The 15670-nt window shown below is 40.8% G+C and overlaps 1 protein-coding gene across 1 annotated transcript; it reads left to right on the top strand.

Moving 5' to 3' along the window:
- The first annotated feature begins 642 nt into the window (after nt 1-642).
- LOC139640130 (homeobox protein Dlx3b-like) lies at nt 643-4077 on the top strand. The gene is made up of 2 exons (XM_071514301.1): nt 643-822; nt 2062-4077. Exons 1-2 carry the CDS (start codon nt 655-657, stop codon nt 2506-2508), a joined length of 615 nt encoding a protein of 204 aa, XP_071370402.1. The 5' UTR covers nt 643-654; the 3' UTR covers nt 2509-4077.
- The last annotated feature ends 11593 nt before the right edge of the window (nt 4078-15670 follow it).

The following is a 15670-nucleotide window of genomic DNA, read 5'->3' as shown; positions in this document are numbered from 1 at the left end:
GGTGCTGCAGCATCTCTGCACAAACTGCCATGCGTGGACCTAATACAAGCTGCCGTTCATGGCATTGTTTGGTGGAAATGAGAAGCAGGCAACCGGTATGGAAAAGAGCCATATGAGTGCTATGATATATTTTTTTGGAGGATATTATAGGAACATTATGGTGATACCATAGAAGATCAAAAAACCCATAAACTATCATTATAAACTCACTATTGAGCATCACAAACACATGTCTCCATAGGAATATTATAGTAATACTATAGGAGCATTATAGTGTTATAATAGAAGATCAGAAATACCATAAAGTATCATAAGGTCGCTAAAACTCACTATTGAGCATCACAAACACGCTATAAGTCCCCATAGGAATATTATAGTGATAAACTACCATAAGGTCACTATAAACTCTCTATAGAATATCACAGACAAACTTTAAGTCCCTATAGGAGTAGTATAAGAACATTAGAGTGGCACCCCAGGAGATAAAAATAAACACCACAAAGTACCATAAGGAATATTATCAGAATATTCTTTGGCAGAGAATGAACGATGAATGATAAACAACCACAGTTAGGAGCTACTCTTCACTATAATTCATGTAGTCCTTTACTCAGCCTCACTTTTTTTCCTCCACCAGTGAAAGAGGAACCGGAAATGGAGGTGCGCATGGTCAACGGGAAGCCCAAGAAGGTGCGGAAGCCCCGGACCATCTACTCCAGCTACCAGCTGGCCGCCCTGCAGAGGCGCTTCCAGTCGGCCCAGTACCTGGCCCTGCCGGAGCGGGCCGAGCTGGCCGCGCAGCTGGGCCTCACACAGACACAGGTGGGACACACAGGAGGGAGGGGAGCAGAGGGCGAGCCAGTGCAATGAAATACAACACAGTGGAATACCTTTGGTGACAGAGTGGAATGGAATAGAATACCGTACAATGCAACAGATTACAATACAATGGTATAGCTTTGGTGATAGAGTACTATAGAATACAATACAATACAATACAATACAATACAATACAACATATTACAATACAATGGTATACCTTTGTGACAGAGTACAATAGAATAGAATGGAATAGAAGGGAATAGAATAGAATACAATACAAAACAACACAACATATTACAATACAATGGTATACCTTTGGTGACAGAGTACAATAGAGTAGAACGGAATAGAATAGAATAGAATACAACACAACATATTAGAGTACAACAGAATAGAATAGAACACAATACAACAGGATTACAATACAATGTTGTACATTTGGTGACAGATTACAATAGATTATAATAGTATAGAATAGAGTATAATAGAGTAGAATACACTAGCTGAAGAATATACTACACTATACTAAAACTACTAGAAACTAGTAGAATATGCTGTAATAGAATACACTAGAATCAAATATACTAGAGCAGTGGTTCTCAACCTTTTTTGGATCAGCGCCCTAGCGAGAGTTGCCACTCTTCTGACAGTCTGGTTTAGTCAGTCAGATTTCTCTGCCTTAATGATTTACTGCCACATGCTTTATGACCGCCTGAGTGATAAATCACAAAACCTGTAGTGTCAGACATAATGCAGGTGCAGCAAATCATTCTTCAGTGTTATGCTTGGTTCACATTAACAAAAGGAAATAAAATAAGTGCTGTCCTATTGTATTTTAATCCTGGTGGTAAGTCATTTGTTTGATAGCCTCGTGGACTTGATATTGTTTATAGAATTAAAAGGCTCTCACACATTTACAGGGGCATGACGTAATCTATGAACTTTAGTGACCTCTATTGGCGACCAGTAGGAACTGCAAGAACTGCTCTCCTACACCAGTCTCTGGCACGTTGAGTGATTGGTATTGATCAGCAACCCTATAAAAGTATTGTCATTTTGTGCTATGGAGCGGTAAAAATCTCACTTATTGCCTTGTTTCTTATTGCTAAAGAATTTCTATGCTAGTTATATGTTATTGTAATAGCAAGTAGGGATCGAGCTGAGGAAAGAGGCCAGTAGGCTTTGGAAAAAGCCTTGGCATCGTTATGTTTTCTCAACATACGACGCTCTTCCCTCCAGGTCAAAATCTGGTTCCAGAACCGTCGCTCCAAGTTCAAGAAGCTCTACAAGAACGGAGAGTTTCCGCTCGGGGAAATCCCTGTGGACCAAAGCCCGGACGCCAGCGACTCCATGGCCTGCAACTCTCCCCCGTCCCCGGCCGTTTGGGAGAACAAAAGCAACAACAACAACAACAACAACAACAACAGCAGCAGCAGCAGCAGCAACACAAACGGCAACATCAGTAGCAGCAGCAACAAGAATAACGCAGTGCTGGATCCTACCAGTAGGGGGCAGGGTCTCTATCAGCCGCAAGTCGATTCCTCGCCGGCTTACATGGACGAGTACACGCACCAGAACTGGTTCCAGCAGCAGGGTGCGCATTTAGGACTGCCGCAGACGGGTCCGACGCACCACACGCCGTCACCAGCGCCGCCGTCTACACAGAGCATGGGAGCCGTCTACTGACTGCCGTAACACCCGGGAAAGACTTTACATAGCGTTTTGACTGGAGTTCTGTGCTTCAACACCAGGATCTGGAGTGGTAGCGTGACCCAAAGCAAAACCTGGCAGTGATCACCAGACAAGAGTCGTGACTGTAAAACCTGATGCAGACGACTTATTCTCCCAAGATTAAGATGTCAGAACAGAGAAATCGTAATGGAGATTAGGGTTCGACCGATATGGGTTTTTGGAGGCCGATACCGGTACCAATGCTTTCAGATTGAAGCCGCTAATGGCCGATATTTTGTCGATATTCAACATCTTTTTTGACTATTTGAACATTTCCATGCCAAAGAATGACACATGTTCAGTTTCCCCCCCAGAATTTTCTTCTTGTTAGGGTGGAAACACTCTGGAACAACATTCAGACCATCATAGGGCACTAAAACTCTCCACTGAAACCCAGATTAATGAAACACCTATGGTAGGGAAACTCTGGGACACATTACGCCTTTTAATGAAGAATTCATCTACAGAAAACATAACCGAACACATCGATGAATCTTCTGTGTTTTCAAAGAAGCCGTACGATACCAAACAGGGGTCCGAAGGTAGTTCTAGCACTTTTTCACTGCCCTTCACAAAGCACCGTCTAATGTTTACATCCAAGCATTGTTTTTGTATAAAGGCTTTCGTTTCCCATAAAACACAACACGGTGCAAGATAAAAGTAGAGCTCCCCTACCAATAAAGGATACCAGAGTCCCTCTACAAAAATTATTTCAGGTGTGGGAGACTTTTCTTGTTTGGGTCCTTGTCTCCCAAAGTACGTTCACACTGCAGCATAGTGTCCCAATTCTGATTTATTCCCTCACATGTGACACAGATCACATTTTTTCCAATGCTGATCTGGACCACTTGGATATGTGGTATAAAATCAGATGCGGAGGTATGCATACTGTCACCGAAATGTGTCGTAGCATAGGTACAAAAATGGACGTGACATCTCTTGTTGTTGTTACTCTGCAAACACATCTTTTTGACGTCACTGTCAGTGACTGTTGGATATGATTTACATCCCAGAATAGGTATGAGCAGTCATTCAACAATCAGCTACTAGCAGCAATTCAGAGCATGAAGGCCTGCGGTGTGAACGTAGCAAAGAAATTCAATCCGTCTGAACTGTCGACACGGGGCTTTGCTGTGAGAACTTTGGTAGGCATTTGAATGAATGAATGATGATTCTGTCTGTGCGGCTTCTTTGAATTGCCTATGCAAATCAGTTCAAAAGTCAGTTATGTTTAACTGCGGCGCACAATTCATTTTGTCCCTGACATATTTTCCCTGAATGCATCTATAGAGAGTGGAATTCTTAGGTTATGCTTACAAAAAATTCCCAGCCCTGATCTCAGTTTCTGTATATTAAAAAATATTCAAGAGCAAAAGTGCTACAATGAGTAGGTGCTAAAACATTTGAAAAAGAAGTTGTATATATATTCTACTATATATGTGCTGAACTCAGGTCTTATTTATAGTGTCAACTGTAGATCAAAAGTGGCATGACAGTTGGTGCCTTAGGAGCATTTATTTGAAAAAAAACTATATGTAATTTTGAGTAAAAAAATAAAATGTTTGTATTTGAATCGCTTACTGTGGTATTCTATTTCCTGCAAGTGTACCCATGCACGCGCACACACACACACACACACACACACACACACACACTGCATAGGCAGTTTGCTGATGGTGCTTTCCTGGTGTGTCTGTCAGAGTGAGTGAGTCAGACAAATACAGATGCAGGTTGCGCCCATCTATATATTACACACATACACATATACACACGCTGAAACACACACAAACACAGAGTGCGTGTGAAGAGGCTGTGGGAGGTGACAGTGTAGCAGACACTCTGGAGTCTCTGGATCCTAATAACACACCGCCGGCAGATGAAAGAGAGAAAGAGAGAGAGAGAGAGAGAGAGAGAGAGAGAGAGAGAGGGTGTACACTCCTTTCATGTGGCACACAGTTGGAAAGGGGAGGAGAGAAGTGTGTGTGTGTGTGTGTGTGTGTGTACGCGTGACAAACGAGCTGTCCATCTTCTCTCTCTCTCTCTCTCTCTCTCTCTCTCTCCCCCTCCAGGCTCTCAAGCAGACAGCCAACCAAACCCACAGGTTAGCCAACAAAAAGAGGGAGTGACAAGGAAGAATAACAAAGAAAGAAACACTTTCAAACAATGTTAGAGACCAAAACACGAGAATAAGAGTCTCGTAAATTGGCATAAAATACACTTGAAAGATTTGAACTTTTCTCTTTGTGACTTTGAAATTAGGTTCTAGCAGATATTTTGGTCAAAAGTGAGTTATTCATGCAATGTAAGTAAAACTTTAAAAGTTCATTTAAAGAGGTAAAAAGTTCTTATGGAAAACATTATTTTGATTCGAAGAGATGAGAAAACTTTACTCAATAACTCAAAACTACATGAAACATAGATGAAAGCTTTTTCTAAAGTTTGAAATCAATGTATACGTGTCCTCATATATTGATGGGTATGATATATTGATGGGTATGATTTCCAAAGAAAAGTTATGATTTCGGCAGATGCACTGTAACAGAATCCGTACTACATTTCTGACTGCATTCACATGAATGGCGCTTCACTGTGGTCAGGCAGTGATTTAGGAGGCAATGAAATATGGGTTATGCGGTTTATGAGAGCCATATCCATTCCAAATATGACGCTGGAGCATAATATAATACCAAACAACATGAACATGTCAGGTCATGTCAGATCAGGTGTCATAATCAGGTAGTAACAGTGAGGAACAGTGTTAAAGTTTGCACTTTTGCAATTTTTCATCACTAAAGGGTCAGTCTTACCTTGGATAATGCTAGTCGCCTACTATCACTCAACATAGTGTATGCTAAAGTGTTAGCATGGAGCCTACAATCACTCAACATGGAGTATGCTAAAGTGTTAGCACGGAGCCCACTAACTCAACATAGCGTATGCTAAAGTGTTAGCATGGAGCTACTATCACTCAACATAGCGTATGCTAAAGTGTTAGCATGGAGCTACTATCACTCAACATGGAGTATGCTAAAGTGTTAGCACGGAGCCCACTATCACTCAACATAGTGTATGCTGAAGTGTTAGGTGTTAGCACGGAGCCTAATATCACTCAACATAGTGTATGCTAAAGTGTTAGCATGGAGCCTACAATCACTCAACATGGAGTATGCTAAAGTGTTAGCACGGAGCCCACTATCACTCAACATAGCGTATGCTAAAGTGTTAGCATGGAGCTACTATCACTCAACATGGAGTATGCTAAAGTGTTAGCACGGAGCCCACTATCACTCAACATAGTGTATGCTGAAGTGTTAGGTGTTAGCACGGAGCCTAATATCACTCAACATTGTGTATGCTAAAGTATTAGGTTGGTTGTGAGTAGATGTTTACCCAGAGCTCTGACCACAATTGTTTCACAGAACAGAAGGGCTTTTTATCAGAGCTATCCAGGTTGCTAAAGTGTTAGGTGTTAGCACGGAGCCTAATATCACTCAACATAGTGTATGCTGAAGTGTTAGCATGGAGCCTACTATCACCCAACATGGCGTATGCTAAAGTGTTAGCACGGAGCCCACTATCACTCAACATAGTGTATGTTAAAGTGTTAGGATAGAGCACCAGAGCCAATGATCTACCAGGGACACATGGATGACTTTGGTGTCTATGTTCTCAACATCACTTAACACACAAGTTGACAAGTAGGCCAATCTCCCAAAAACATGGTGTATCCTTTTAACACAGAGGTATCTCATGGGTATTTAAGCCTGTTCTCTGAAGCAAGGGTGCCACTATGCTTTGATAAGCTAAACTGTAAGAAGGGCAGCAGGGGAAGAAATGGGTCTGGAAAGAAGAGTCACACAGAAAGGACGTAGGGGGGACTATGAGTAGATATGAACCCACAAAGTCAAGTGTACAGGGTGTGCACCCTAAACCGCCGATCCACTTGGACACGCTCCATGTTTATTTTCAGAAGTGTTTAGGCTCTTACCTTCCTGTGCTGAGCCTTCAGCTTCCAGGTGTCACAGAAGAATGCGCATCAACATCACAGAGGAACAGACAGAGGGCAAACAGGGACTTGTAGCGACCTGTGAAGGGCACAACACAGGAAAAACGATTTTCACCAAAGCTGTGGGTTCTAGGTAACAGATTACGGTAAACAACATCTATGCGTACAATTGAAAAGGGCAGGCAATCTAACAGGATAGGCCAGATGACAGGGAAAATAAACATACATAAACACACAAACGTATGCCAATTGGTGGATTCTTTTAGTCTTTTCTTGCATTTTCATGTCTTTTCTTTTAACAAGTGACAATGCCTTACAACAATCATTTCATAAACTGGTTTTACAGTGAAAAAGATCTTCCAGGCACTACCTAAAGTTTGGCGTAATAAACATAAATTGCATGGATCCAAGTGTGCGGAAAATCTTTTTCACGGTGGATTTGACTCGTAACTCCGGCACCTCAGCGAAGACTCTCAGCCAAGCGGGTGATACTCTACACGCTTTTAAACTTGTCTAATAAAATGAGATCTTCAGACTAAGCACTAAATGAAACATCTGATCAAAATGGATATAAAACGGATTTTTGGACTTACGCATTATCTTGGAAAAACCTTATTTTCATGCAATTTACATCAATTTGATTCCACAGACATGCAAATCAAGTGGATTGGCGACTCTACATTGCCCATGGGTATGAATGTGAGTGTGTGTGTCTGGACTGGCGACCTGTCCGGGGTGTTTTCCTGCCTTCTACGCAATGCCTGCTGGGATAGGCTCCAGCTCCCTGTTGATCCTGAAAAGGATTACACGGGTAGAGGAAATGAATGCATGGCAGATTTATATCGACAGGAGAAGGGGGTTACGTCTGTGGAAGGTAAAGTGAGGTGAGGTGGTTCTACCCCTCCCGCTACATCTCTGCTCTTTGGTATTCTGAGGCAGGGGGGAGGCTGAGGAGGGCGAGGCGAGGCGAGGTGATGACATCAACTGCTGCGAGCGGAGCGGAGAGGAAAACTCAGCGGCGGAAGGAAAGTTTATAACAGCGTCTTGAAAGATCGGCGGCTGACGCTACTTTCCTTTCCCTGCCTCCAGCGATGATCTGCGCAAACACACGGCTTGACTGATATGGGTTTGTGAAGGGCCGATACCGATACCGGTGTTTTTGGAGTGAAGCTGCCGATAGCTGATATTTTGTGGCCGGTATTCAACGTGTTTAACCCCTTGAACTCTGATTTCCCCCTTAAATTCAGTTTCAAAGTTAGAAAACAGTTTTTTTCTGACAATGTCACGTAGATATTCTATATCTGCTCCTTCCAATGCCTTATTGGAGCTGTAGCTGCTTATACTGAGTGACATATTCAAACCCAAGATGCCATTTTTTTTTACATCAAATGGGAAAACTCTAGATTGTCTTGTGCATCATTTTATACACATTTTCCTGTAATTCAGCCTGGTGTCTTTGGAAACTTTGGGATCTTGGCTAGAATTGAAATTAAAGTTCTGCGGTTTGAACAAAGCTTGGCCGCACAACAACAGCGTTTGTAATGATGGAACCACCGGTGAGACCGGCATGGTGGCAGAGGTTTTTTTTAAATGTGACCATTTTCATGCTAATAAAATAACAAGAATTCAGTGTTTTTCCCCCAGAATTCTATTCTTGTCAGGGTGGAAAAGCCCCTGAAACAGCCGTTAGACCATCATGGGACACTAAAAAGCTCAGCTGAAACTCATACAAATGAAAAGGTTTAGTAGCTCTTTAAGGCAGGGCAGCCCCCCCATCCCATATACTGTATATCGGTCTAACCCTAAAACACACTTAATACCCCGGTCCGTGCACATACACACGCATGCATACACACACACACACACACACACACGTTTCTGCAATATCTCAGTTGCACTTACAACTAAGTGTGTGTGTGTTTTCGCACCGCATGGGTCAAGTTTAACAAGCCAATATAAAGTGACCCCTGCTGTTTAGGACTTGTTTTAATTAATGTGTTTTCCTTCTCCATGTCTCTCTCTCTTACTCAGTCTCTCTCTGCCTGTCTCTCTCAATCTCTCTCTCTCTCTCTTTCTCCTATCGCTCCCTTTCTCTGTATCTCTCTCTCTCTCTGCTTTCTATATGGCGCTACATGCAATATTCCGGGAAGTCTTTGGTCTCACAGTTTTTAGTCAAACTTTGTCCTCACGCAAGGTCTACAATTTTGCTCTTCCATTTCCTGTTTATTTTCCTGTATTGTTATTTCTTTTACCCATTATTCTATAAAAGCAGTAATATACTTACCCACACCCAATAAATTAACACAAAGGCTGCAGTTCACCTCATGATATAAGTTGATGTCTGGCTTCTGACTTGTTCATGAATGTTTTTTTATTGTTGTTCTTGTCTTCAGCACGTTTCCCTTGTCCTTAATATGACTAAATACATTAAATTAGCATTCACACATCAAGTTTACTGTCTAAGATCATAGGAATAGTATGCATGAATTCAGTTTTTTGGATAACCAAGCCTGAATTCTTTAATAGTGACAAAATGAAACATGAATCCCCAATAACGTTTCTGTGATAAACTGTAAAAATTGCTATTAAACTAATTCTTCTGTTCTTTTCCAGTCCACCCTTGGTAGAAAAATTTAAAGCTGCTGAAAGCTGCTTAAGCAGCCAAAATCACAAAGTGGGGCTTCTATAGACAAGAGTGTCACATCCCCTTGAATTTAGAGCTTTAGATCCACCAATTTCCCCAAATTAAATCCTGGTGTTGGGTATGCACACTCTTCAGCCACAGAAAGTGACGAATTGAAACTTAAGGTGTATGTAAAACAAACTGTCTCCTAAACAGCAGTGAGCAGCGCTCTGTCCAGAGAAATCTGGACTCACCAACATTAGATCTTTTGCCTCTTTCGTCCCTTTGGTATCTTTGGTATGAAGCCTCACATACCGGCCGGGTTGGTAAACATCACCTTGCATAATTTCTAGGTATTTAAGTTAAAAACTAACTTTACCACCACTCTCCTGTCATTTGAGCAATGTACTCTATGTGTGGCCCTTTGCTTTCTAACACGCTCTCTTTCTCTCTCTCTTTTGTTCTCTCGCTCTTTCTCCTCTTCTCGGCAGACGTTTGTGTTGCTATGCGTCCTCAGCCCCAGGCGGGCTACCATCAGTTCATTAGGACAATACGATGTGTCTGAAGTCTGTGAACCAAAGTATTCCATAAAACTATACGGTGTGAACTGCACCAGGGGCGACAGGATGCTGCTTCCCATAGCACATTAAGTAAATCAGGGGCTTCTTAAAATTCCAGTGTGTGGGTTTGGGAGAGATATTTGAACCTGTGAAAAACACAAGCAAAGCAAAGCAAGGCAAAGCAAAGCAAAGCAAAAAAGTAAATTATGAGATATAGATATATATGTAGTGTTTTGCAAAAGAACTCTTCACCCAGTACTAATAAACTAAGTGCCCCCTAAAAAAAACAATATGGTTCCCTTTAACATTGTGTGAGAGTAGAACTTCTTCAATTTAGAAATCATTATTGCATAAACCATAGTTTCTTACCAAAGCTACATTGTGCTGCCTCAAAGCAGCAAATATGTAAATAAGTTATAGTATAGTAACAGCTCTCTATGGTATATTTGTATCGTGGCAAAATGTTCAGGCTCCCCACCATGTCTTTCCCTTTAAAAAGACACTGTTCTCTGCCAGATTTAAGAAGAGGAAGCAAGTTTCCCATGTGAGGTCGACTGTGAATAAATGCTTCCACTGCTACGCTGAACCTTTTTCCAAACAGTTTAGCCGTTTAGCTGACATCCTAATCCCGAGCAATTTAGGGTAAGTGCAACAGTAGAAAACATCAATATTTGCGAATCCCATAATCACAAGCAGCTCCTGCCGCTCCTGACTGCTTCCGGTGTAAAAACGCTGCCTGGTGTATTGAAGGTCTGCCTCCTTGGCCTTGCCAGAATTTTTTACCACACCCTATTGTCAGATTGCAACATTTATTTATTCGACCCTTAGATTCTTTGCTTGTCAGTTGTCACGTCGCTCATACAGCAAATATAGGAGGGGGCATTGCCTTAATATTTAACTCTAATATTCATTTTAATCCAAACACATTTGCTTCATTTGAGGCCCTTGTTTTGTGTCCTTACAGCTGTGAATAACTCTATGCATTCGCTATATTTTGCAGTTGTCACTCTCCATGTTAATGCTTTACCGCCCACCGGGGCCCTAATCTCAAACTGATAAGGTTCTTATCATTGGTGACTTCATCATTCCCATAAAGAACACTTCCTCTTAGCATCCCCTCAGCAAGGCTTTCTCAGCACTTACAGATACCTTTGGTCTTACTCAGCTTGTTTGTGAAGCCTCCCATCACAGCGGCAACATGCTGATCTGTCTCTGATCTGCTGGTCTCCCACTGTGTACCAGCCATATCTGACCATTACGTTCTTAAATTCCAAATTGAATTCACCTGTCCTCGTAGTAATCACGGCAATATGCAACACTCTCTGAACAACTGCCCAAAGTTGTTGCTCTATTTTCTGTTTATATTGACACCCTTGATTATTTTACTAATGAACTAAACACAACCCAACTCAACACTAGATTCAGTCATAACTAGCTAGTTAGTTAACTAGCACAAAACAATTTTAAGAAACCAGCACTGTGGTTTATTGATGACACGTGCGCTTAAGCTGGCCTGCAGAAAACTAGAGCGTAAATGGAGCTCGACTAGACTTGAAGTTTTCTGTCTTGCATGAATGACATCTTACAGAATTATAAATGCAAACTCTCGAAACTGCATATTTCTCTAAGCTAATCGGTGCCAATAAGAAAACTCAAAGTTTCTATTTGACCTGGTAATGAATCTCACTCAAAAATATTTCCGTAGCAGTGGCTGTCTGCCAATTCCCCCCTTGGATAGCTCACTTGGTGTTTCCCAGGCTGTTTGTGTACTCTCCCAATTCGAATTAGTCTCCCTAGACACGCTTTCCAAAGTAGTACTCAGCTCTAGACCTACGACAATCTAGTTTATTTCATATAAATAAACTAGAATAGACAACCTACTTGCTTGACCCTCCCTGCAAAACCTTTTCCAATTGTAGGACCTTCAATGCTTGATATAATCAATTCATCACTTTCTACTGGAATTGTGCCCTCTGTCTTTAAACAGCCATGATTAAACCACCACTCAAAAAGCCAAATCGTGATCCAAAGTCCTTTAGACCGATCTCAAACCTCCCCTTTTTATCAAATTACTTGAAAGGATTGTAGCCAACCAACTCACTGAATACCTAACAATTTATTTGTACCGTTTCAAACCGTTTCAGCTTTTAGATCTTTTCATTCTACCAAAACTGCACTCACAAAGTTGGTCAATGATCTCCTGCAAGCTATTGATTCTGATTCAACCTCAGTGCTATTACTATTCGACCTGAGTGCAACCATGAATTGTCTTGAAAACAACATTGGTATTCAAGGTATTCATGGTATTCAAGGATTGGTGCTCTCGTGGTTTAGGTCCTATCTACTAGAAAGAATGACCTCAAAGTATTGTAGTGTAGACTCTGGTCTGGCTCTGTTCTGGACCTGGTGCTTTTCTCTATCTACATGATACTGCTACCGAAATCAACCATAAACTTGGCATTCAATTTCATCGCTATGCTGACGACAATCAACTCTATATCTGTTAAACCGACTGCTCCCAACTCCTCAACCTAGGACATGCTTAGTCAAATGTTGCATGTCCTGCTCCTCAATGCCAACAACAAAGAGATGTTGGTTATCAGACAAGCTGGACACAGGTATCTCTTTGAGAACACTACTCTAAATTATAGATAATGCTATCAAAAATCTTGCTACATTCAATCCCACTCCCATTTGAGTCGCACATCAAGGACAAAACATTACAAAAACTGTTTTACCAACCTTGAAAATGAACGCTAAAATTTGACCCATATTAACAACATCAGACGTGGAAACCTTAGAACAGTGGTTCTCAACGTGGGGTCCGGGGACCACCAGGGGTCCTTGAGGAGGTTCCAGGGGGTCCCCAGTAAATTGATGAAAAGTTAAACTTCAGCATTATTTAATTTACAAGAAGTTAGCAGCATTTGATAATGTAGAAGAATGACTGTTTTGATCATAGTTTCACTGTTATTTCTCTACCTACAATACAGACAGTCATTCTGGACAAATTTGGGTTCTCAGATTTGGGTCTGAGAGAAAAAATCTCATCACATTGGGGTCTGTGGCCCTAATGTGGACTAAATTTGCGGTCCTTGATATGAAAAAGGTTGAGAACCACTGCTTTAGAACATGCATTTGTACTGCCGAGACTTAATTACTGCACCATCCTGTTCTACAGTTTACCCAAGGCTAACATTAATAATCTCCAGCTTGTACAAAATGCTGCCTCCGGAATCTTGACCAAAACAAGACAATTTGACCACACAACGCCTATCCTATCCACCCTGAACCAGCTCCCAATCCATGCCAGATGTGACTTCAAGGTTCTTCTGCCAATATGTAAAATATTACATGGGCTAGCAGTGTGCTATTTATCTCATCACACCATACTGTATATACACCAATTTTTACCGCCACACACCCTCTGATTGCAGGACACTGGTTACCAATCTATCCAAGCAGTCAAAAAGAAAACTGCAGGTAGCAGAGCTCTTACAATGCTCCATTTCTTTGGAACCCAGTTGCAATAAGAGAGACAACCACTGATGTCTTTAAATCCAGGCATAAAACCTAGTTAGACAAGTGGGAGTGACCAAATGAGTTTATCTTTTATGTGTACAGGTGCGTCTCCTATCTGTCTTACTCTTCCGATGATGGTGACCGAGCTGCTGTTGATGTCCCACACCAGATCCTGACATTTCACCCAAGCATTCTTACTGTGTTTGTGTATTTTGTTTAAGCTCCATTTTGTTATCAACATTTAGTGTTTAGCACCCATACTGCGAAATACAAAATGCATCACTTACTGTGCGCCAGATGATTTTTTTCCCAGGAAAAAGCCACCAGACAACGGATGTTTAGAACAGCAGATATAAAAGCTTTCATGAACTGGATATAGGTTGATTCACTGTTGTGTTATATCAATCGTCAATAGCAGACATTTATTTATATGAAAATGTCATGGATCATTACTTTAAAAGGAGAATGTTTATTAAAAAAGACCTCCTTACCTCTCTCCTCAGCTCTTATTGGGTTTATTTCTATTTTCAGCAATTTCCTGGCACTTTACTCTCTTATATGATTATTCTACAGTCACATGGTCTGTTACATCTATCACCAGGGCATTATGGCTCTTGTATTCCTCTCCATTGGTTGTGTGTAATGTTGGTGATCTAGTGTTGAATTGAATTGAAGCTGTAAATCAGTCTGGGTAAGAATGCCGGCTAAATGTGTGAAATGAAATGGAAAATGTTATTTCACTTTGTACTCCAGTGTTGTTCCACATATTAACCAGATACATTTCTTAACAGCTATAGTAACCAAAGTGTTTTGCCGCAGTGGAACAGATTGCTCCATTACATTTGAGTTGGCCGTTGTGTTTAAGTTGTGGAAAGGAGAATGTGTGTGTGTGTGTGTGTGTGTGTGTGTGTGTGTGTGTGAGAGAGAGAGAGAGAGAGAGAGAGAGTATGTTTGTGTGTGTGTGAGAGAGATAATGTGTGTGTGTGTGTGTGTACATGGATTTGCCTGTGTATTTTGTCTGTGGGTTGAACGGCCTTAGTGGTGAGTGTATTATAAATTGTTAGGTGTTTCAATGACCTGTGTGTGTGTGTGTGTGTGTGTGTGTGTGTGTGTGTGTGTGTTTGGTGGTTAATCTGGAGGTCGACCGCCCTCCTCTCCCTCCACACACCCACAGGATACTGTTTCAGATCTGTCACAAAAAATAAAAAGTTGGCTCCAAAATCAAGAATACACACATACACACGCACACACACACACACACACACACACACACAGGTCATTAAAACTAAAATTAAAAAGTACGTTTTTAGTTTTAATTAAAAACACCCAACAATCTATAATAGACTCACCACTAATCCCACTCAGTCCACTGACAAAACACACACACACACACACATACACACACACACACACACGCTAAATTGCGCTGCTACACCTGAAAGTAATTTGGCCAAATGTCCGTTTGTCCTTTTAGTCCATCTGACCAGTCTAACCAGCAACCACTGAATCTAACTAGCTTCAAAACGAAATAAAATAAAATAATATAAAATAAAACCAAGTTAAACAGACAATTAATTCCAATTGTGTTAGTCTTACGGAAAGGAAATAATATTAGTAATAGTAATTCTATAATATATTTTAGAAGGATACGATACAGAATTTATGAACTACATCCTAAAGGACAACTGAAATGATACCATATGAATATATATATGTTAAAATATCACCATTAAATACGATATAAGGTCACTATAAACTCACAGACACGCCATAAATCCCTATAAAAATATAACATTCGAGTTATTTTTCGTTAGTTTATCATTACCCAGTTATAATTTTAAGTAAAATAATGTTTAAATAGAAATAATCCAGCAAGTAATCGGGATTTTAATTGGAAATAGACCTATGCTTAAACGTCTTAATTAGGTTTTTTTTTTGTAATATTCATGTAACGGATTACAGTTACCAATTTGCTGTGAGAGGATTAGCGGGCTGTAATCCAGCTCCATGTAATCCACTACTCCCCGGCCTTTTCAAAGGTCCCGTGGCGGAGGGATATTCCCTTGTCTGCAAATTACAGATAATTACAGCGTCGGAGTGAAAGCTTTATTTAACAAGCTGTGTCCCAAATTGCCTATAATTGACGTGGTCATTTTATAAAATCATTGACAATGTTTGACGACTCTTTTCGCTTTTCCAGATGTTTGAGGGGGGGAAGATGTGACCCGTTTCTTCTGATTTACGACGTCGGAGATTTTTTAAAACAAAATGCCTCAGGGCAACTGAGACATAACCGGAAAAAGTAATATAATATATTGTTACAACAGGCTTTAGCAATACAGTATATTACTGTAGCCTATAGAGATTTTAAAAAATATAGAAAAATATATATCTTAGTTGTCAATT

The sequence above is a fragment of the Centroberyx affinis genome, unplaced genomic scaffold (genome assembly GCF_046629955.1).
Source record: "Centroberyx affinis isolate AG114_WGS23_722 - 3 ecotype Tasmania unplaced genomic scaffold, CSIRO-AGI_Caff_v1 ptg008416l_1, whole genome shotgun sequence".
In the NCBI taxonomy this organism is placed as follows: Eukaryota; Metazoa; Chordata; class Actinopteri; order Beryciformes; family Berycidae; genus Centroberyx; species Centroberyx affinis.
The sequence above is the reverse complement of the archived record's forward strand: the minus strand, read 5'-3'. Positions and strand labels throughout refer to the sequence as shown.

Bases quoted from the DNA above. Each gene is read 5' to 3' on its own strand.
- LOC139640130 (XM_071514301.1), top strand. From the start codon at position 655: ATGGAGGTGCGCATGGTCAACGGGAAGCCCAAGAAGGTGCGGAAGCCC. The intron at 823-2,061 runs GTGGGACACACA...TCTTCCCTCCAG, and splicing joins TGGGCCTCACACAGACACAG to GTCAAAATCTGGTTCCAGAA.